The 21,971-nt window shown below is 37.6% G+C and overlaps 1 protein-coding gene across 2 annotated transcripts in view; it reads right to left on the reverse strand.

Moving 5' to 3' along the window:
* Positions 1-3,164: 3,164 nt before the first annotated feature.
* RASSF9 (Ras association domain family member 9) overlaps positions 3,165-21,971 on the reverse strand; it is a 29,432-nt gene continuing 10,625 nt past the window's right edge. For both annotated transcript variants that reach the window (XM_009674579.2, XM_009674580.2), the window contains exon 2: positions 3,165-6,836. In XM_009674579.2, the coding sequence (XP_009672874.1) occupies positions 5,567-6,836 (1,270 nt within the window). In that variant the 3' untranslated portion in view covers positions 3,165-5,566. The remainder of the gene's footprint in view (positions 6,837-21,971) is intronic.

The raw sequence follows: 21,971 nt of genomic DNA on the forward strand, positions 1-21,971 counted from the left end.
CTGTTAAAGTGCTCACATACTCTTGTCCTTCTAATGTTGTGCACTGTGGAACAACATAAATTTTGTTTCACAGCAAATAACTGACTTTCTCTGTTGTTAATATTGTACATCCAACCTCAGCACCTCTTAGTATTAAATTGAACTTCTAGCTGAAAGTGATATAGGAACCCTTTTGTACCAGCTAACGTTTTTATGTTCTCATTTTAACTGGATCCTAGCAAGAAGATCCCAGTATTGTTGTCAACAAAGTAATTCACCTCCGCCCCACACACCACCAAAGACTAATTCCTGAAAAATAGAAGTCAATGAATGGACTGAGCATCATAAATTAAGTTTTCAAATATTCAGGTGAATTAAAATCTCAACCAACAAGCTAGTCAAGTAAAATATGCATAGGCATTGCACAAGCAAAAACCTGTGTTTACACGCACAAAGATTACATTTTCCCACCCTTATGTGGGATTCAGCTAACAAAGCTAGTACAGCCAATAGTTTGTGCCATTCTTACTGTAAATATTTTGAAAATGAATGCTCATTTGATGTTTGGACAAATCATTGTTATGAAAACCCTCAAATACAAGGTGAATAAGAAAATTGATAGGTATTCTAGTTAGATTTGAATTTGGGGGGTTTCCTTTTTTTTCCCTGACAACAAACGTGGCATAAAATGTTAAGTACTTAATTCCAAAACTCAGAAAAACTTAAATACTGCCAAAACCTGAGTATATGCCTGTGATATGGGAATGTTTCCGTAAGGCTTGGAAAACATTATGGACAGCGACTGAACTCCAGTGGGACCTGAGTTGTCCGAGATGCAAGGCAGCCACAAACCTGATTCCAGAAGCATCCCTCTGAATGTAAGCATCCCTCTGAAAAGCTATGTCTGATGTAAAACATATTAAGAAAATATTAGAACTTCTTAAATATTAAAAAGAAAATCTTAGTGGGTGTATTTTATATCTCAATAGTCTTCTCTTTGGAAGAAATTCATTTCAGTAATGGAAAGTTTTGTTCGAGAAACGACTGTGAGATTATGATATAATATAATACACTCTGGGATTGATTGTTAAATTTAAAAGCAATTATTTGGAATAATACTATTACATTTTAAGAAACGCTATCACAGAGGCAATATAATTTTAAGCAAAAGATACTATAATCATTTAAAGGCATTTCGGGATTTTTTTTTTTTTTTTGCTGATTCTAATATATAGAAAAAATTGATTTTACATTACAGACACTGAATATTTAGTCATATTTGTTCTGAAATATGTTTATGTTGTCAGACAGAGCCCTGAGAAAGATACTGAGCAGCAACTTATTTTCGGGAAGTTATAAAATGCCAAATAATCTAGCTGTCTTTTAAATGCTGTACTAACCTACCCAGAAGGATAAACATCACAATCCTAGGGGAAAAAAAATTATATGTATTATAATTATGTGTATGCTACTGTTGGAAGAAAACAGCCATTATTTTTCAAGCTAACTAAACTGGCAAGGCAGGAAGAGATGGTCTAATGTAAGCTTAGAAAAAAGCCTTTGGAATTAGACACTTCAGGTCTTATGTGTACATTCCACTTACACTGTTAATGTAAAATATTTATCATTTGCAAAGATATTACAAATATATTATTTGATGAGATGTTTCATCTTAAAATGGAAAGTAATTTTTTACCAGAATGAGCAGTCACAAACACATTAAAAATTTAGCAAGGAATGTTCACATATTATTAAAGAAAATGAGATATGCATCACACATGAAATCATTCAAGTTACTATTTACTTAAGGGTAGGTGCATTAGCACTTTGCTGAACTAGGTTCATAGATCTGGGCCTTTGTCCCCCCAGTACTGTGAACACAATTAGGCAATGAGAAGCAGAGATAATGATGATTTTGTTATAATCATTTGTTACATTCCATCTGCTTATATCTTTATATGTTTGGAAATATGCAAAAGTTAATAAATGATAATTCTGGAAATGTAGTGAAATGTAAAGGCTGTTTATTTTAGCAGCCTAAACCTGCAAGTTAAAGCTCTCATTTCTTGGAATTTCAATCTATCAGTATCTTATAATTAGATACCCTGTGTTAGCACTCTGTATGTATGTATGGGGCAAAAGATAGCCATTAGGACAATCCCTGAATCTCAATCTGAAGATAAAAATACAATTAATAAGCTTGAAGTGATAAAAGTTCTAGAGGATTGCTCAACTTTGCAGAATTAAAAAAATGCAATAATTTTGTAATTACACTGTAATTTTTAAGCACATAAATGGGTGGTAAAAACTGTAAATTTCTATATAATCAAATGATAATTATGTTCTTTATTTGTCTTCTAAAGGAAAGAGTCATCAACGACTGAAGCTCGTAATTAAATTGACTCATCTGCTTTCATCAAATTTGTAAAAACACATCATAAATCATGTAGAAACATGAGATCTGGGTATACAGTGTATTCCATTGAAGTTATCAGAGTTATATTGTTTATAAATATAAATGTGATGCTCTTTTGGTATGTAGGATCCAAGTTGTCAAGCACTATACATTGGGCATGTCTATCCATTTCCGTGACAGTCACTGAAGATCTTTGCCTAGATTCATACAGGGAACTAAATTATCCCATCCTAGAACAGTCATGACACCTACTCACCTTGTTATTCCTCTCACTCTGAAGAAAAAACTGTCTTCCCGTCAAAACTCCTTTGTACAGATCAATGCAATGGGCTGAATTTCCTTTTATTTCACTTTGCGCCATACATTTCCACTCCCCGTGTCGAATTTTACTGTTCTCTTATGCAGGACTTTTGTGATCTTCCTCCTTGCCAGTAAGTATAAACATACTCAGTGGAAATTTTTACAAAATAGAACAAGAATGTGGAGATGGAAAGGAATTGAGCTGAAGTATTTGAATTTCCATTTTCTTATGGGAATGAAAAAATCCTAGACAGCTGACGCAAGAGAAGAATGGTTAAGTAAGGAGCAGAAAGTGCTATAAAGTGTACTTTTAGCATCCTAAAACAAGGATTAACAAGTATATGTAAAACGTAGAGGCAGCTAAACAGCAAAGAACACACATAGTTTTAAATTATCTTGTACATTCATCTAAATTCTCAAAGAACCAAGTTTGCTTGAGATATCAAAATATAAACTTCAAACCACTGTAGATTTTTTACTTTTTATTTTTTGTTAAGAAATACTCTCTCCTAGTCTATTTTTCCCATTTTCTTCTTAAAACACAGTAATACTCTTAAAGTCTACACATTGCAGGGGATGTACAGTAAAGCACATGGTATAGGTGAAAATCACTTCTGAGAACCAGTACAAATTCCTGGGGGTGAAAAACATGTGGGAGAGGGTGAGTAGAAATTAGTTCCCCCACAGGTTTTGTACTGGCCTGCACAGCCGTGAGTATTATTCTCTTTGAATTCTTTATTCCCAAGTTATTTATATATAAAAAAGACTCTCTAGAAATAACTGTTAACTAAATTCACAAGAACTCATAGAACACATTAGCCTACTCTCAACATCCAGAAATCTGTGCTTTCTACTTGTCAGAGTGATACCACAGAGTTCAAAAGATGCTGAGTTGCGTTAATAAATTATTACAAAGTTAAGATAGTATATTTGATACATGAGTTTCCATTAGGAACTGATGAGTCTAAACATGATATTATTGAAGTGTTCAAATAACATTGTATGATAAAAACATAACATAAAATATATTAAGGAAGCTAGCACACATTCATGGAACAGAAAATCTCTTCAAAATATTCAGGACTCAAAAACTTAGACACACAAAAATTGGCTTTTTAGAAATGATTTTCTCCACGTCAAATATGTGCTAATCAGCAGTCCTAGCACTTTGATTACTTTAGAAAACAGATAGTTATCAGACATGTAAGGAAAGAAAACTAGACATTACCAAAGTCCAAAATAGTCCAAAATATAGGAAATAAAAACAGTGTATCTGAAATTATTTTACATTTATACCATCTAAGTACTGTCCTTTCATTTACTTCGTAGGCTTTTAATTCCATGATCTGTTTGAACTTTGCTGGAGTTAAACTTTGTTTAGGAGACATTATCTTTTCATCTAATTAATTTAATTAGATTTTAGAACAAGTTTTCAAAAGTGTTAAAAAGACTGATCTGCAAAATATGAACACGGTAACCTTCAGTGTGCAACCCAGAAGTTATTCACGTTCCCTCCGTTAGCAGTCTCTAGTTCAGAGTTAATCTTATTCAGTAACTGAGGAGACTTATACACCTCAACCTGGGACTTACAGAAACTAACTGGAGAAGGATTTGAACTTAACTGCAACATCCTAGGTGACATCATCTGTCTTAGCACATAGTTGCAAGATTCTCACCTTTTGTACTTCTTTCCTTTTCTATCCCCCAGTATTTAATTAGCTACATGAACTGGATCAGTTTTAGCAGGAAATATGAGATTCACGACATAATATCTAGTCGCCCTCACCAAGGAAGCAGGTAATGTAGGTTCATATCCCTGTTCCAAATCAGTATGAAATAGGATTTGAAAGTCTACCTCTTATTTGAAAACCTTAACTACCTGGCTATTGGGAAATACTGTCCAGCCAGGGCCAAAAATGTCTTGTTCCTGCCTGTCTCTTGTGTTGTGCTTGATTTGGTAGTCATGGTCAGAGGAAGTCTAAGAGACTAGATCCTGCCGGTGAGACAGGCAAGAGAATGCCTTGCTGGAAATGCCCCTGGGGCTTACTTAGGTGTGAGCTAGGGATGTGAGCAGCTCGCAGAAACAGGCCAAAGGTGGTTCTGACATGCTCACTGGCAGAAACTATGTGGACTTAACTATCGCTGGGGCAACTACAGGGTGACAGCAGATGAGCAGGGGTGTTAGCGATCTTAGTAGCTGCTGGATGCTTCTGAAAGAGAATGGAAGTTAACAACCTACGTATGTAAAGTCATTTTTTAAATAGGACTTAGGTGTTTTTGAAAATGTCATCCTGATAACTCCAAACTAAGTTTAAATACACAGCATAAAAGCAATTGCCTTTTTTTGTCCTACAGTATCATAACAACTAATTTTAAATAGATTACATGCTTGATTATGCACACCTTTACAGCAGCTTCATGCCAGGGAAACTCCAGCTGATTAAAGCTAATGTAACAGAGCAGAAAATCGAGTTCTTTGTCTAGTTTGAGCTATTCTCTAATTCACATTCCTAAAAAGCTACAGAGATGTAGAGGCGGACCCAAAGATTAGGGGATATCAAATCCAGACTTTTGGTCCAAGCCAATCAGAATGCTCCTGTTTCACTGAGTATCAATGTAACACGGTCTAAACACTGCTCTGATCTAGCAAAGCTAACAATCTGGCACCCACTAGCAGTTAACCCATGAGACTGCCCATGCATTTAAGAACAAGTATAATTTTAAGCACATAAATAGACACTATTTACGCTGCTAGTTTGGTGCCACAGTTTTAACACCTTAAAGCACTGAACTCTGAAGACAACAAGGCTTACTGATGCTTATAAATATCCTCCAAAAGATGACTTTTTAAAAATGCGTGATTGTTTTCAACTATGTCGACAACAGGACCATGTCCCCTGAAGTTATTTCAGAGTCCTGACTGTGGGTAGAGCTGATTCCAGTGTCAGAGTCTGTGTCGTTTATGTCCAAATTTGTCACTCTGTGAACAAAGTCAGGAACTGCCGTGCTGGAGATTCCACTGCCCTTGGATGGCTCTTCATTTGATGGAAGCCTGGTTTCCACGTTGTCTTTTACATGTAGCAAATTAAATTCTTCTGCAAGAAGTTCATACTCTTTTTCCTTCTTTTGAAGCAGTGAGTCCCTGTATGTAAGCTCTTTCTGAATGCAGCTCAAGTATGAATTGATTCTCAGACCATCTTTCATACTTTTTTCCAGCTCACATTTTACACTTTCCAAATTTGAGTTTTCCAGTTCAGCAATAGCAGCTCCTTCTGTGTGCGTCTCATCTCCATTACTTTCTGTGCATATACCACGTACCTCTTTTTCAATTTCAGCACAAAGCTTTTCTATTAATTGTTTGTGATGTTTCAATCTCTCTTCAACCTGTAAAATTCCCTCACTTTTGTTCAAATATTCATGCATCTCTTTTTGATCATCTGGCCTACTCCTTTGCTGCTCAGCATCATTTGGATTGACCATTAAATAAGAGTCCTGCACATAATTTTCTCCATCATTGGCTACACGATCTAGATGGAATTTAGCTTCACATTTTTCAATTTCCATATCTAGTTCCTTCATTCTAAGGACTTGCTGATGAATCGTATGATCTTGAGAAATGATTAGATGAATCAATGTCTCCATATTATCTCTCTCCTGTTGAACGCTGTCCTGCTTAAGTTTGGCCAGTTTCCGGAAAGTCTTCCGGACAATTTTCTTTTGCTTGTCTATTGGTAACATCTTCATGTAATTTGCTGGACTGAGCTCCCACTGTTTTTCTACATTTTGTACTACCTTAGCTTCAGCTGTCTTCCACAGTGGAAACGAAAGGAAAGCATCTGACTTTACCAACACAAAGTGCAAATTAGGCTGCTCTTCCCCCCAGGCCTTCCAAAGTCTCAGAATCCTTGTCAAAGGAGGAAGGACTCGCTCGGAACCTCTCCATTTTTCTACAATACAGTAATCACTAGGTTTTCCAAAAAGGACCTTTTTCTCTCCAAATGTTGCCTGATGTTCCTCTAGTAGCGCTTGAATCACTTCTGCACAAGTTGTGCGCTTTGTCAGGCCACATACAATCTTCTCCTCCTGGCAAACCCAAACCACAATCTCTCTTTCATTTGAAGCCATGTCCTTGCTGGGAGATCTGGAAAAAAAAAAGATACAAAATATAAATTACATTTCAATGGCATAGACTATGTGAATAAAAACTATAGTTCTGATATGACTACCAACACTGAAAATTTTCCATATTCCTGTACATTTTTTTTTGTAATTACAGGAAGAAATACCTTTGGATTAAGTAACAGAAAAGCACACCCATTCCAACTGCTGCTCTAAAATTATTGCTAGTACAGATGGATGTAAATTTCACACAAAATATCTTTTATCCCTTTTTTGGTATATTTAATAAGTGACACAAGTCTGGCAATCTATATTAAATATCCAGACTCCACCGGAGTCACATAACTTTCAGATCTGCATATCAGCTCTCATCAAACAAACACTGCATAAACACTGATAGCCTGTTAATGTCACACAGGCTTTTGAAGGGAAGAATCAGGTTTCCAAATGCACACTGAACATATGTGGGCTTTGAAATACCACTGAAAATAAGAAAAGATGATAGAACAGAGTCTGAGTTAAAAGAACATGATGGTAAGACAAAACTATAGCTTTTCTGCCACATATGCACACTCAAAAGCATAAACACCATTGTTTACCACTGTGATTTTCATTAGCAAGTTTCGTGAAATTTGGTGCTGTTACTAAAGTACCAAACAGCCTGAATCCCAATGACTTAGGAGAGAATAACAGCTTCGAGAACATACATATATATATATTTTCTAACCTTTGGAATGACATAGAAATGCTTCAGAATCTAACTTATATAAATGCTATAAAGTTTAAAAATTAAAATGCTATACAATTTAAAATTTATGAATTCCAGTGAATATGGCATTAACTTAACACTACCAGCTGGTACCAACTAATAGATACCTAAAGATACCTAAGATACCTAAATTCAAGTACCTAGGATCCCATTATAGTTACTGTAGCTCTCTAATCAACACCAAATCACTAGAACCTGGGGAGTGATCCAGCTAACCAAATGCAGACGTTCACATTAGAGTAAACTCTTAAGTTTGTCCCCGTCTGTCCAGCCCTGGACTGCAAAGGATTACATCCAGTGACATAAGACCACTCTGCCAATGCAGGAGATGTGGCTGAAAGTAATAGAACTCGTACTGAATCTTCCAGTCCTCTAGCCTCCGCAGGCCTAACGTGCTGCTTGCCCAGACGTGGGGATTTGGCATCTTGCCTAGAATGATGCAGCAATTAATTTCTGAGAAAATTACATTATTTTGCATTTTCTGGTATGACTTTCAGTTCATTTGAATGAATGAGACAGTCCCACAGGGAAAGGCTGAAAATGATAATGACAATTTGGACAATACCCTAAGGGCTTAATACCACGACTGTTCCTATCTGGCACTACTTAGTCACACTAGTTTTCTAGTCTTTTGAGACGTAGTAGGAATATTATTTGACTTAATTAGGGTTATACCCTGTGATTATTAAAGCAACTCAACTTGCTTCTTTTTCTTAATTACTACAAAACTTGAAAGACACACACAATCCAATAAATTGAACTATGATTGACTCAGTTGTAGGTACCACTCTGACTGGGAGGCAAAAATCCTGAAAAGACAGGAGACTGCAATTGAATTGTAATAAAATCTAGAAGAATGAGTTTCATTAGTGTCACTGCACAGGAGAGCTCTGTTCAACAGCATTGTTTCACCTCTTGGAACATTCCTCTCTAAAAATTTGTACTTTGTTAGATTAATCCGAGTGATGACATCATCTTCTCATTTCAACAGCTTCCTCTTACAGGCCAGCATTTTACAGTTATTCTATTTTTTAATTGGTGTTCAGAAGACTAATTAATATTTCCTAGACTATTACCCAAAACAAGAAAATATATGTCAAAGAGATAGCAAATAGCAGAACAGCACATAGAAGCAGAAACATGCAAGTGAGAAATGGGGGGAGAAGTGAACAAAAGAAAATACCAGACTAAATGGCATTACCATTAAATATGTGTCATATGCTAAAAGAACAGTATTTGTCATTTTTGTGACCTTACAGAACACAGGGTGCTACATAAACATTTTTGTCTGATAACAGATTGCTAGTTATATGAAACTTGCATAAATAGATAATTGCAACATAGGTCACTGCAACACAGGTCACTTGTGATCGCCAAATACGTCTCTTCATTTTACATTGTGGGTATAAAAAGAAAAAAAAAAACAGCTGAACTACAGAGTTACATTAGATGTTAAGGATAAAATGATGCAAAATGAATTATCAAAAATACAGAGTCTTAGTGTCAACTACTATTACATAAATAACCTATCTAGAAATAAAAGCATACTATCAGTCAATGTATTTCAACTCAGAAAAACGCTGACAGAAAAATAATTTTAAAAAAAGGTTAAAAATATAAGACATTAGATTGGGACTTTGAGGCAGTAAGTTCAGAATGGCTCTTTCCTGTTGCTTTTCATAACCAGGAAACACATTTTAGAGAATGTGTGTTACCTAAGTCTGTTAGGATTCTTCAGAGATTCTTATGCAATTTGTTTCCACATTGAAACTCTTCTATTTTTTTCTCATTCCTCTTTTTGGTTGACTTCCATATTCCTTCCTACCCAACATCTTCAATGTGTATTGGATTATACGAGTTAGGTAGATTAAATGAGTGAGGCAGAAGCTTACTATTTCTTTTTCTCCTGGCTCCTTTAAAACTTGCGTATGAAGATGGTTTCTACCTGTGATACCGGTAAATCATCAAATAAATTTTAAATCCCTATAGATATAGTATTAGTATACTGATAAACTCTTATGCTGTATTTATTGTACATGGTCTTCCCATTGACTTCAGTAGTAAAACAAGCTCCTGATGAGAACAGAATTGCCTATTACAAAATAATCTCCATATGATCTCTGTAAACAACACAGAAAGGGAAAAAAATCTGTTGTGGAAAGATACTGTCAAGGATATAAAATAATATTTTTAGATCACTGTTTTCAAACATTTAGCTGTTTATCACCCGCTATTATTTTTTTCAGGTAAAATACACCTGTCTACCCCCACTTCACACTGAGTTCTTTTGGGTAGAATTTTTTCTTTTTCTTGTTTAGAGTATTTAATATACTGAAGTCCATAACTGGTAGCAGCACTAGAGAAATGGATAATATATGCATATGCCAAGACACAAAAAAGTCAAGTAGCTTGCACATGCATATACACTTACATGCATGCCTGTATATATATGTATTTAAATGTGTATGTGTATATATATATATATATACACATACCATACACCTAATAATTATATTGCTATTTTTTACAGAAGAGGAGAGAAGAAATAGGAAATTCTGAATTTTGTTATAATTTTTGAATCAAAACAGCACCGTGAAGTGAAATTTTTTTCATTATTTTTTCTTTGTTGTTACTGTATTTTTGCTCTTACTATTTAATCTAAAAAGAATTAATGAGTCACTTATAATCTCAAAGTGCCATGGAATTCTAATATCTTTAAAAAAAAAATAAAGGTGTTCTTTACTATTTTCAACTACAAATTGGTAAACTGACGTGGCCTTTCATGGCCTTTTAAGTAAAATTTATTGCATTATTCTTTAATTATATTTAATCCAGGTAATGCGAAACAAGAAAATGAAGCTTCTGCTTATCAGTTATACCATAATAATTACTGAAGACTTGCTTTCAGGACACAAAAAATGCTAAAACTAGGAGCCATCTTTCATTATGCTATTCTTTCTTCACAGAAGGTACACAGCAGATTCTGAATACACCAGGTGAAACTCAGCTAACTTAGCTATCTGGAAGTTAAGATTTAAGCATAAACTCCTCATCAGGTCTCCTTATTGTCATGAGAGGAGATATGGCCTCCAAGGGGAAAGTCATCATATCCTAAATCATCTATAATAGTTGGGATGAATCCTCAAATGAAATTCCCACCTTTCAGTGACTACAAGAGACCTATCTGATCACCTTCAACAAGCTACCTCATTTTCCAATAGCTAAATACAGGTGAGAATGATCCAATCAGATCTCATTCAGTATCTTGGAGAAATAACAGGAATGGTTTAGACAGCAGTAGACTTACCAAAGACAACTAAACATGGAACCTATGTATTATAACTTCATGGCTTAGTAGACAAGTTAAAAAGGACCATTCACTGCTTAGTTTGTTACTATTACACACAAGAAAATCTATATCTAATCTAAATCTAAATCTAATTTCAATACTAAGGAAGGTATAATCCAGCTTGTCAATCCTGATCTTGAATAAATGTTGCTCTTGGACATACTTTTTTTTTTTTCCTGAGATGTATTATTAAAAATGATAACATTCAGCAACAAGCTCTGCTTTTAGAAAGTCATTTAAATAAAGAGGTAAGCTTCTCATATTTAATAAATCCTTGGCCTTCACATTCCTCAATTTTATAAAGAAAGCAAAAGCATGGTCATTTTTGAGTAACCTATCAGTTGAGTCTGTAATGGCTAAAATATTTTTCCAGTTTAAATTTTTGGCTTTCTTCAAAAACAGCTGCAAGAGCAGCTTCTTCAATACTATCTAAGCATCTTCATTTCTTCAACAGCTTATTGCTGTTGCTGTAGACATCCTCAAAAGCTTACAGTCCTGCCTGGAATTCTGTTTCTCTGGATAGATCACTGAAATGTTCTTTCTCTCTCTCTCTCTATCTATCTGTTTATGATTTAAAAGCCTCAATGATAACGGCAACGTGCAAACAAACCTTTTCTTGTAAACTTATTTGTTGCTTAGGAACAGATAAGAATTTAAGCTCAAGAATGGTCAAAAGTACATTTCCTTTTTTTTTCTTTTTTTGGCTGCTAGCTTCATCCTTCTATTCTTTGCTTCTCTTGTCACCCAAAAGAAAATCTAATCATGTTATAGACCTCACACAAAGCCTTGACTGTGTCAGCACAAGCCGATTGCTGAGTATTAGATATACACTACATGAATATATTATTCATGCCGAGGAGAAAAAGGGTAGTATATTCCAGTGGTGCACAGACAAAACAAAAACATGCATGTATGTCGCAAAAAGTCAAAATATGAGATAATTTAAATGCTGGAAGCAGCACTTTTGATGTTCCCCAAATTTAAGGGATGTTCTCCACAAAGAATGCATGTATTAAACACATTTTATGAGCACCTTGCTAGCACTACTGCTAGTACGCTTTATCAACTTTAAGTCAATATGACCAATTTCCTAAACTAATTTTTGTATACTAGTAGTGCTTCAAAACCTGAGACCATATTCATGATCAGAAATGTGATTAGCTGTGTCCCCTAGTCATTGCAATCATTAATACAGAATAAAAAAAACCTGCAAGTGAAAATAGATGGCACACAAAGCAGTACATCAATCCTTTGATGGAGAATGCATAAAACTGTTAATGATTTACAAATTTACCATCACAGAGCTCATGCTGAAAAGCCTTTGTGTGAAATAGCTTAGTCTTATTTTTTCATCAACTTATTAGTGAAATCAACTTTCATAATTTTGATTTTCAGAGACTGAAGAATTTTTACTTGTTATGTATGAATTTAATTGCTGTTAATCAGATGCCATAAAGCTGTACCTGTTAAAGAGCACAAAATGTTTGTAGACCGGAATATTCTCGTACCTCTTAGTGTAATGTCACTTTTTTTGTTGTTTTCGTTCATCACTGCAGCTGCAAGTGGCACATCATCTGTAATTACTTACTCTGTCAGGAGGATTCTTTCCACTGTTTTGCTAGTAGATCACATAACTGATTCAGCCCATTCTAGCATAAAAAAGAAGCTAACTTTATACTTTTGAGATCTTTTCTTCTCTTCATCTAGTTTTTCTTTTGAAGCTCTGCTTGCATAAACACATTTCATCATGCAGGAGCCCCAAAAAGCCACACAACGCAACAACCATTTGCAATGCCAAAAAAAAGCAGCATAACAATCATTTATACACAGCCTCCTATTGACAGTATACGCCCTATCGATGGTGCGACTGAATGGACGGTCTGACCTGCAGCAATGCAGATGATAACTGGGGTTTATTGTTGACTGGCCACCACACCAGGCTCTGCAGCTGGCCCGAGCTAGGAGGTAGGGCAGCTGCTGTCAGAAGCTGCCCAGAGAAGACCAAAATGCTTTCCAACGTCGAACAAACAAAATCTAATGTTTTGTTAAAATACCAACTGGAACAACTGACTTCCTCAGTGGCAAAACTGAAAGTGACTGAGTGACAGGAGAGATATAAAAACGGTTTAGAGACAACCTGTTGAGGCTGTGAGGGCACTGCCAGGCCTCCCTGCCTGGCCCTGCAGCAGTGTGGCTGAGGCTGCCCCGGCTACCCCTGGTGCCCTGCTCCCTCGAGGTGGTGGGACCCTGCCATCCTTGGTGTCTTCCTGGGATCCCTCTGGACACAACCCCCCCTGATGCCTTCTGTGTCATTGGAGCTGCGTCCTTCCCTTGGGCTGTGATGTCTATCATCTCAGCGGCTTTCTGGAGTCCAGTAACATCTACGTAGGCTCCTCTAGGAAAGTTGGGCTTCCACTGGTGTGCTGGCCCTGGCAGGGCTAGGCTGCCAGCTCCTCGCAGCAGGCTTGCCCATCCTTCTCCTGCTGCAGGTGGCAGCCTTGATGCCACCCGCCACATGGGGAAGGTTCCCAGCCTAATGTGCTCAGCCGCTCACCATCTCTTGGAAAGAGTATGATGCATAAAACATCCTGGGGAAACAAGAGAGCTCTACCACAGCTGCCTATAAAAATGTGGTGTTTTCAAGGGGATGGTGGTGAGATTTGCAAATCTGCCCAACTGGATTTTGGCAAGCGGGAATTTGTGCTGTGGTCCTCTCTTCGTTCTGCACCCTTCACTGTTTCCTTTGCTTGCAAGGACACAGAGAGCACATGCCTTCTTTTGGCACTCACCAATGAATCTTGTTATCTCCTTTTACCTCTGCTCCTCAGATCTTGGCGATAATTGCCTATCACAGAAATCTGATAGCTTTCAGTTGTATTTACTCGTTGGGAATAAGGAGAGGCTAAAATTTCAGGGACACCTATTTGATATGAACAACCTGCAGATATCCTGTGGGCACATGCTCATACCAGTGACATTTATAAGTGAATGTATATAAGGGCTAAGTACTTCATCAGTCACCACATTCTACTTAGAAATGATAATGTAATTGCTTTGATTATTTTCAAAATCTCAGTATGATACCATATATATACACACAAGCATATATGAAACAACAGAATATTGTTCTGAAAAAAGGGTCTAAACGTATTTTGGCCCTGTGGGATTTGCAAAAAGGAAAGCTATTGGTGCCATGTGTTGCAATCCTTGCTGGAACGAAATTAACTTAATATAATCCAATGGGATTTTTGACAGAGTAAGTTTAAGCACTAAAGATATAAAGAATACACATTCCCTATGAAAGTCCAGGTCAAAAGTCTCTCAACCTTTCAGGCACAAATGGATCACATTAAAAGTTCACACTAAGTTTATTCAGACTGTCCACATCTAATCCACTTTTTTATTCAACTTTCTATCGCCTTCTGGATAGTCACTCAGAAAGCAATAAAGGCCAAATCCTATACACAGTATGTCTCCTGCCTAACTGGATTACATGCTTCTGAGTTTCCTTAAGGGCAGCAAGGAGCAAGTATCTATTTTCTCATCACCCAATGAAGCTGGAATTACTCCAAACCCTTAGAGATCCTAGACAGTCTGTTCACTAACTTCATACCCATTCCCCTTCACCTATCCCTAGCAAAACAATGTTTATGGAGGCACAGTTAATGTCCATGTCACTGGGGGGGGGGGGGGGGGGATATAAATTCCATACGTGATATGCCTTTTGAGAGGTATGTTGTATAATATGCAATTGCACTTAAAACTATAACTAGTTCTATATCCCTTCTCTAAAGGGTTGCCATCACCTTAGTTTGCTGCTGCACAGAATTGCATACATTACAATTCAGCAGTGATATAAGGTAGAAATTTCTGTTTAACCAATCATTTTACACTATTCTAGTCCTCTATGATAATTTTCACTTAAATAATTAGTGACTAGTTATAAAATAACATTATTGTGTCATAATATAAGTAACACGAAAAGATAGACAGATAAACAAAAGTTATGTAAAATAGATATTTTATTACAAGTAAGTCATTCACACCAGAATTCTTGCTGACTTGAAATGTTAAACTCCAGTAAAAAAAAAAAATATGGGAAATTGTGTCCCTTGTTCCAATATCTAATGCTTGGACGCTGGTGGCTGGGAATTGACTCATAAATAAGAAAAATAAAAATGAGAAAAATTGATAGTAATTACAACAGATATAAGAGAAAAAAAAAGCAATAAGCAAGAACATGGGACTCTAGTAGTTGCATCATCTGACAAGCAGACAGATAGCAGAGTTTATCCTAGGTAAAAATGAAAGCAAAGAAATTGTACTAATTCAGTATTTCACACGAATAGAAATAAATATATACAAGACATCGTAAGAGGAATTGTCCACCCTGCGCACTAGATAAAAAAGATACTTATGGAAGATTGTCCTGAAAAAAGATTGTTTAATAATGACACAATAACTATCTGTCATTGCTCCAGTGGTGGCTATTGTTTGCAAACTCTTCTTTGCTAAATTCAAGTACAGCTTTTCAGCTGAGATGACTAAAGGGCTACTATATCCTCTCCTTCACTTATTAGCTCTGCCCTATGCCATGTTTATGCTCTCAACCACTTAAATTACAGTCAACTGCAAAAGCTGCAGAGTCCCCATTAGGAGAAAGACTGCATCAGCTCCTGTCCTTTTCTCCTGCCTTAGCTCTGAAATTATTTCCCTCCCCCTCAGGGTACACATTCTCTATAAATTACATATACACTTTAAATCTGCCTTCCTGTCAGACAAATCATAATTTTTCCATTATATATTCAAAGGCATAAGTTTAGTAAGTGGATATTAGTCAAAAAATGTTTGGATTGCAGTGAGTAACATTAGCAAGTTTGCTAAGTACCCAGAACGCCATGACAAGTAACTTGCTCATCGTATCACGTCTCTAGCTGTGATGGCCTGCCAAAGTGGAGGTTTGAGGACACAGGACAGCTAGTTGCCCACCAAAATATTTTCCAAGATGAGCAACAATAACATTAACAATTTACTGGGAAAACATGCTTTGATGTACATATTGCAACTGCTACTGAGGAGGCAGATGTGATGCTGTAATGGCAGATCCATGAAAAGCTCCACAGCCAAAACAAACACTGATGTACCCAGTGGTACTAATTCTTTGGATCATGATGGGGTGAATGGGAAAGTGGACATTTTCAAACTCTTCGGTGCTAGTAAGCAACATGCAGTTTAGGAATATCAACGTTGCAAATGCTGCATTTTGATTTTGGGCAGTGGTCAGTTCCCATAGCTCACAAACAAAGATACCACTGAACTTTAGCTACCACAATCATATTGCAAAAATATAATTCTTTGTAGTGCTCCTTTGTTTATTTAAGCTTATGCATATTTAAGCATCAGTTAAACTGTACCATTCTTACCGTGCTCCTAATTTTCTACCATGGCCTTCAGTAACACAGAGAAAGTAGAAACATTTACAGCTCATTTGGGAGACAGACCTCTACACTACAAAGTTAGAACTGTTGTTATAAGCCAGCTAATAGAAATTCAGTTTATCTTATTTTTCACATTAGATTTCTTGTTACAGTTGTCCTAGCAGCACCCTTATTTACGAGCTTTTGGCATTAAAGAAGTGAAGGGATTTCCACGGGTTGAAAGCACGATTTTTTTGTTGTTGTTCAATTAAATTCTGTTCAACCTTTCTTGAAAGGCAAACATATACTGTTTCCCTGCCCTGGCCTTGTTGACATCTTGTTCAGTGAATAAACAAACATAGAACATTCTGAGGTTGGGTTTGTACTGCCAAAGCATGAATGAAGTACACTATATGTAGAGCAGTCATACCAATGTAAGTTGAATAAAGGAATAAAGTTGAATAAAGATACAGACAAGGAAATCGTAAGAGTTCATGCCATTCTTCTGATGGGATCTTCTTATGATCCCTTGGAAATAGAACACTGTTCAAACAATTTATCACCTCTTCTCTACTGCTGGTGGCACTGTATGAGATAGCTGCTTCCATAATTCACAATGAAAGAAAAGAAAGTCCTGATGGACTTTCCGCCAATTCCTCAAACCTAACAGGCTCAGCAAAGCACCTTTTCTTTTCTTTACAGCCTTTTCCTTACAACTACCTACTGTAACTACCTCTGTAGTTACTCAAGCAACAGCCTGTGGTGAACTTCAGAGCTTGGATGCTGCAGTCCATGATTCTGAGAAGGAACATCACAGGAATCAGTATTTTTATCTTCTCTCTTTTAAAAAACCCAACACTACCAAAGCCCAACCCTCAAAATACATAAAATTATTTATAAAATAACTACCCTAGGCAAATGATTATCCTAAATACTATTTTTACTGCAAAATCCAGTTTTATAGGTTATCAACTGTGTGACTTTAAGTTTCCTCAAGCAGCTTAGGTAATCTGAGGGCAAACTGCTATTCCCACCTCCTTGCTCCTGCCACCTCTAGTGTTAATCTGACAGAAGGGTTTTCAGCTTGCTAAAGTGGCAGAAAGCTTACACACACACCCATACATACACACACACACACACACACACACACACACACACACACATACATATTTATTTATTTATATATTTATATTTATAAATATATTTTTATGAATACTGATCTCTGAATAGTGTCCCATGGTGTCAGGAGAGAATGAGTGCTGGTGCAAAAGAGATGGTGGGGAATGGCTGACCTGGTGGGGGTTAGGAATGCCCTTTCAGCAAAAGCAACCTTTTAGAGCTGCATGGCCATCTCCTGAAACATCACCCATAAAATTTCCCCTTACTCTTTCAAATCTATTCTATTGTACATTATTAAATTAAAGGTACTCCATACTATTTTTTTAAAAAGGGCCAAAGCATGGTTACATGGACATCAAAAATCTGGCATTTCATACCTCTGCTTCCTTGACTTTTTCACCTCTCATGCTCTTTCAAAATAGCCCTTTTATATATCATTAAACCTAGGTCAAGCAGCAATGCAGTTTGCCAGAAGTGAGAATGGCAGGATGGGCTTGAATTTTCTTCTGTATTTCACTATTGTAATAAATTTTACAGACAGTCAACCATCCCACTTTGAAATTATACTGTATAATCTTCTCTGTTTCATTTGCTTTCATTAAAGTATATTGAAGATGTCACCTCAAAAGGAGTTCTATCAAGATCTCATTTACAATCAAATTCTTTTTGGCTTTTTCAAATTTCTCCTTCAAACTTTCTGAAAGATAATTCAATGACAAATGTGTTCCATTACTTACAATATTTGAAGAGCTGAAAGAAAAAAAAAAGATGAAATGATGAAGTGCACTCTTATATAACTCTTCACCCTGAAGAGCTAAATTGAGTACTAGATATATAATTATATTAATAAGAAAAGTGAACATAAATTTTAAAAAAAGAAACCTGAAGCAATCTGAGAGATCTATGTGCAGCTTATGCATTCTGGTAATTTTCCAAAATTGCTTATCAATGAATGCTTCAATATGTAGTTACTCAGTCACAGGCTGATAGGGGCTCTGAAATATCACCACATCTTCTCTGAAAAAGCTACTGAGCAAACAAAATAAATTGTTAACCTTACCGACCAGACTCTTCCCTAGCAAGGGATATACTAAAGAAGGCACAGGAGCTTGCAAAACTAGTTCTATTCAGTTGAGGGACAGAGATGGTGAAGGCAACGAGGGAGGAACTGCTATCTGAAAGCAAGGTTCATGCTGGATCATAAAGATTAAGAGAACTGGGAGATTCACTGGATTCCTCTAGAGAGGAGCGTATAGGCAAGAGAGAGATAGAGAGGCACAGAATGGTGTCTCGTAGCACATGCACCATTTTTAACTGTGAGAAGATGAAGGAAGCTGTCTGAAAAGACATTCCATGATTCAGATAAAAATCCATTTGAATCCTAAAATGTGTGACTGATCATGCCTTAACACTAGGGTGTTCTAGAACTATGATGAAAGTGTTATAATGAGTAAAAGCATACTATTTTTAACTAAATTGTTATTTTTATTCTCCTTCTTCTAGCTGAAGTTAGGAAGGGCTTGTTTTTAAATCCTCACAGCCTGTTTACAGTTTAGTTTTATTATCATGTTTACTTGGGGAACTAGCCTTTACATTCAGGCTATCCACAAGACAGAAGCTCTTGGAAAAATCTGTAATGAATTCACTGTGGAGGCTGGAGCCAGTAAAATAACTGGGCCATGAGGTGCCATTTCTATGAAAGAACAGTAGACAAAATGCTGGTGTACAGCAAGTGTGTCAGGAAAGCTAAGGGAAAGTGATATAGCGCTTCTTAGAAGTCAAGAAATATCCCCCTCTGTTTTCAGCTGGAGCCACCTGAAGAGGTTCACAGCCATGTCAGTTGTCCATCACAACCCTCCCACTGGAGCTGACTCTCTCTTAGATATGCCATGCTGCTTATCTGACCGTTCTCCAAACCACATGAGTCCAGATGAGTTAGATCATAAAGATAAAGGCTTCTTGTTAAACTGTCAATGACAACCCTCCTGAATGTGACTGAAGAAATCATACAAAAATTTCAGGCAGCTAAACTGAAGAGGCAGTAACCCCTAGCAAAGGATTTGTAATGAACAGTGAGGAGCAGGTGGGACCGAAGAAACTCTGCAGTCAGCACAGCTGAAGTTGGAAGAGGACATGTGGCGATAGGACAAGAGAATCCCAAGAAATCATGGGTCTAGTTTTGTGAGATGCCATTTCCGGCAGAATAGCGATTATCCCAAGAGAATTTTAACACCAGAAAGACACTGCAAACTACTTGTCTTTAGTTCACAGAAAGTCAGACTGAGTCAACATTCAAATTAAGCTAATGTTTCATTATTTCACACATCCAAATGTCTTTGCAGCTGGGGATCCTTTCAACGTATGAGCAACGCAGATGACTTTATAGCTCAGGGAGGATAAAAAGACAGTTTACTTCTAAGAAGACATTTCATAAGCTGAATGGAAACAGCAATGACAGGTAAATGAAGGCATTCTTTCTTCTGCCATGCAAACAACTGTGATGTTCAGAGAAACACACTATTCAGAATTCTCCTGTGACATGTTGACATTCTACGTACTACCTCTGACTTTTAAAGGACCCTTGTATGTGCCCAGTTTTATAATGTTTAGATGTATATGTACGCAATTTACAGAAATGCCTATTTCTGTGTTATGTATGATAATCTTGTTTTTGTAATACATTTTATTGCACACTAGATGTAGATAAAATTTATTTAATACATGTTAGATCACGGAATCACAGAATGGTTGAGGTTGGAAGGGACCTCTGGAGATCATCTAGTCCAACCTCCCTGCTCAAGCAGGGTCCTCTAGAGCATATTTCCCAGGATCACATCCAGATAGCTTTTGAATATCTCCAAGGAAGGAGACTCCACAACCTCTCTGGGCAACCTGTGCCAGGGCTCTGTCACCCTCACAGGAAAAACGTTCTTCCTCATGTTCAGGAGGAGCTGCCTGTGTTTCAGTTTGTGCCCGTTGCCTTTCGTCCTATCGCTGGGCACCACGGAGAAGACTCTGGACCCATCCTCTTGACAGCCTCCCTTCAGATACTTGGACACACTGATGAGATCGCCTCTCAGGCTTCTCTTCTCCAGGCTGAACAGGCCCAGCTCTCGCAGCCTTTCTTCATAGGAGAGATGCTCCCGTCCTCTCATCATCTTCGTAGCCCTCCGCTGGACTCTCTCCAGGAGTGCCACGTCTCTCTTGTCCTGGAGAGTCCAGAGGTGGACACAGTAGTCCAGGTGAGGCCTCACCAGGGCTGAGGAGAGGGGCAGGATCACCTCCCTCCACCTGCTGGCAACACTCTGCCTCATGCACCCCAGGATCCCATTGGCCTTCTTGGACACAAGGGCACGTTGCTCACGATCACCTTATTGTCCACCAGCACTCCCAGGTCCTTCTCTGCAGAGCTACTTTCCAGCAGGTCAACCCCCAGCCTGCACTGCTGCATGGGGTTATTCCTCCTGAGGTGCAGGACCCCACACTTGCCTTTGTTGAACTTCAGGAGGTTCCCCTCTGCCCAACTCTCCAGCATGTCCAGCTCCCTCTGAATGGCAGCACAGCCTTCTGCTGTGTCAGCCACTCCTCCCAGTTTTGGATCATCAGCTAACTTGCCGAGGGTGCACTCTGTCCCTTCCTCCAGGTCATGGATGATTATGTTGAACAAGACTGGACCCAGGACTGACCCCTGAGGGACACCGCTAGCTACAGGCCTCCAACTTGACTCTGCGCCACTCACCACAACCCTCGGAGCTCTGCCATCCAGCCAGTTCTCAGTGCACCTCACTGTCCACTCATCCAACCCACACCTCCTGAGTTTACCTATGAGGATGTGATGGGAGAGAGTGTCAAGAGCCTTGCTGAAGTCCAGGGAGACAACATCCACTGCTCTGCCCTCATCTACCCAGCCAGTCATTCCATCATAGAAGGCTATCAGATTGGTCAAGCATGATTTCCTTTTGGTGAATCCATGCTGACTACTCCTGAGCACCTTCTTGTCCTCCATATGCTTAGTGAGGACCTCCAGGATGAGCTGTTCCATCACCTTTCCAGGGATGGAGGGATCTATAATAAGATATATCTATAATAAGATATATGACAGTATACTTTATGTGCTATACATATGAATCAATTATGTAATCATATATGACACAAACTGTCTCATATACGCATTTATATTCTAAATATATACCTACCACACACACTTTACTAAAAAGAAACGTGCCTCAGTTGCAGAGTCACACACTCAAAAATTTTAGGCATTAGTGCTTCCCATGCTATTTAGTTCAATGAAAATGAATTCAATTCAGTTTGTTCACAGTGAGATGAGTCCTTACTCTTACATCCTGAACCCTGCCTCACTCAATGTGTACAATATACATTTATACTAGAGTCCCAGAAGGTACTGAGGCATTGCAAATACTGAGTGTTAAAAATTGTAGGTGCATTGCCCACTGCTGCAATTTATAATCCCTTCTTAGGCACCTAAGCTCCCACAAAAAG

The sequence above is a fragment of the Struthio camelus genome, chromosome 1 (genome assembly GCF_040807025.1).
Source record: "Struthio camelus isolate bStrCam1 chromosome 1, bStrCam1.hap1, whole genome shotgun sequence".
Taxonomy (NCBI): Eukaryota; Metazoa; Chordata; class Aves; order Struthioniformes; family Struthionidae; genus Struthio; species Struthio camelus.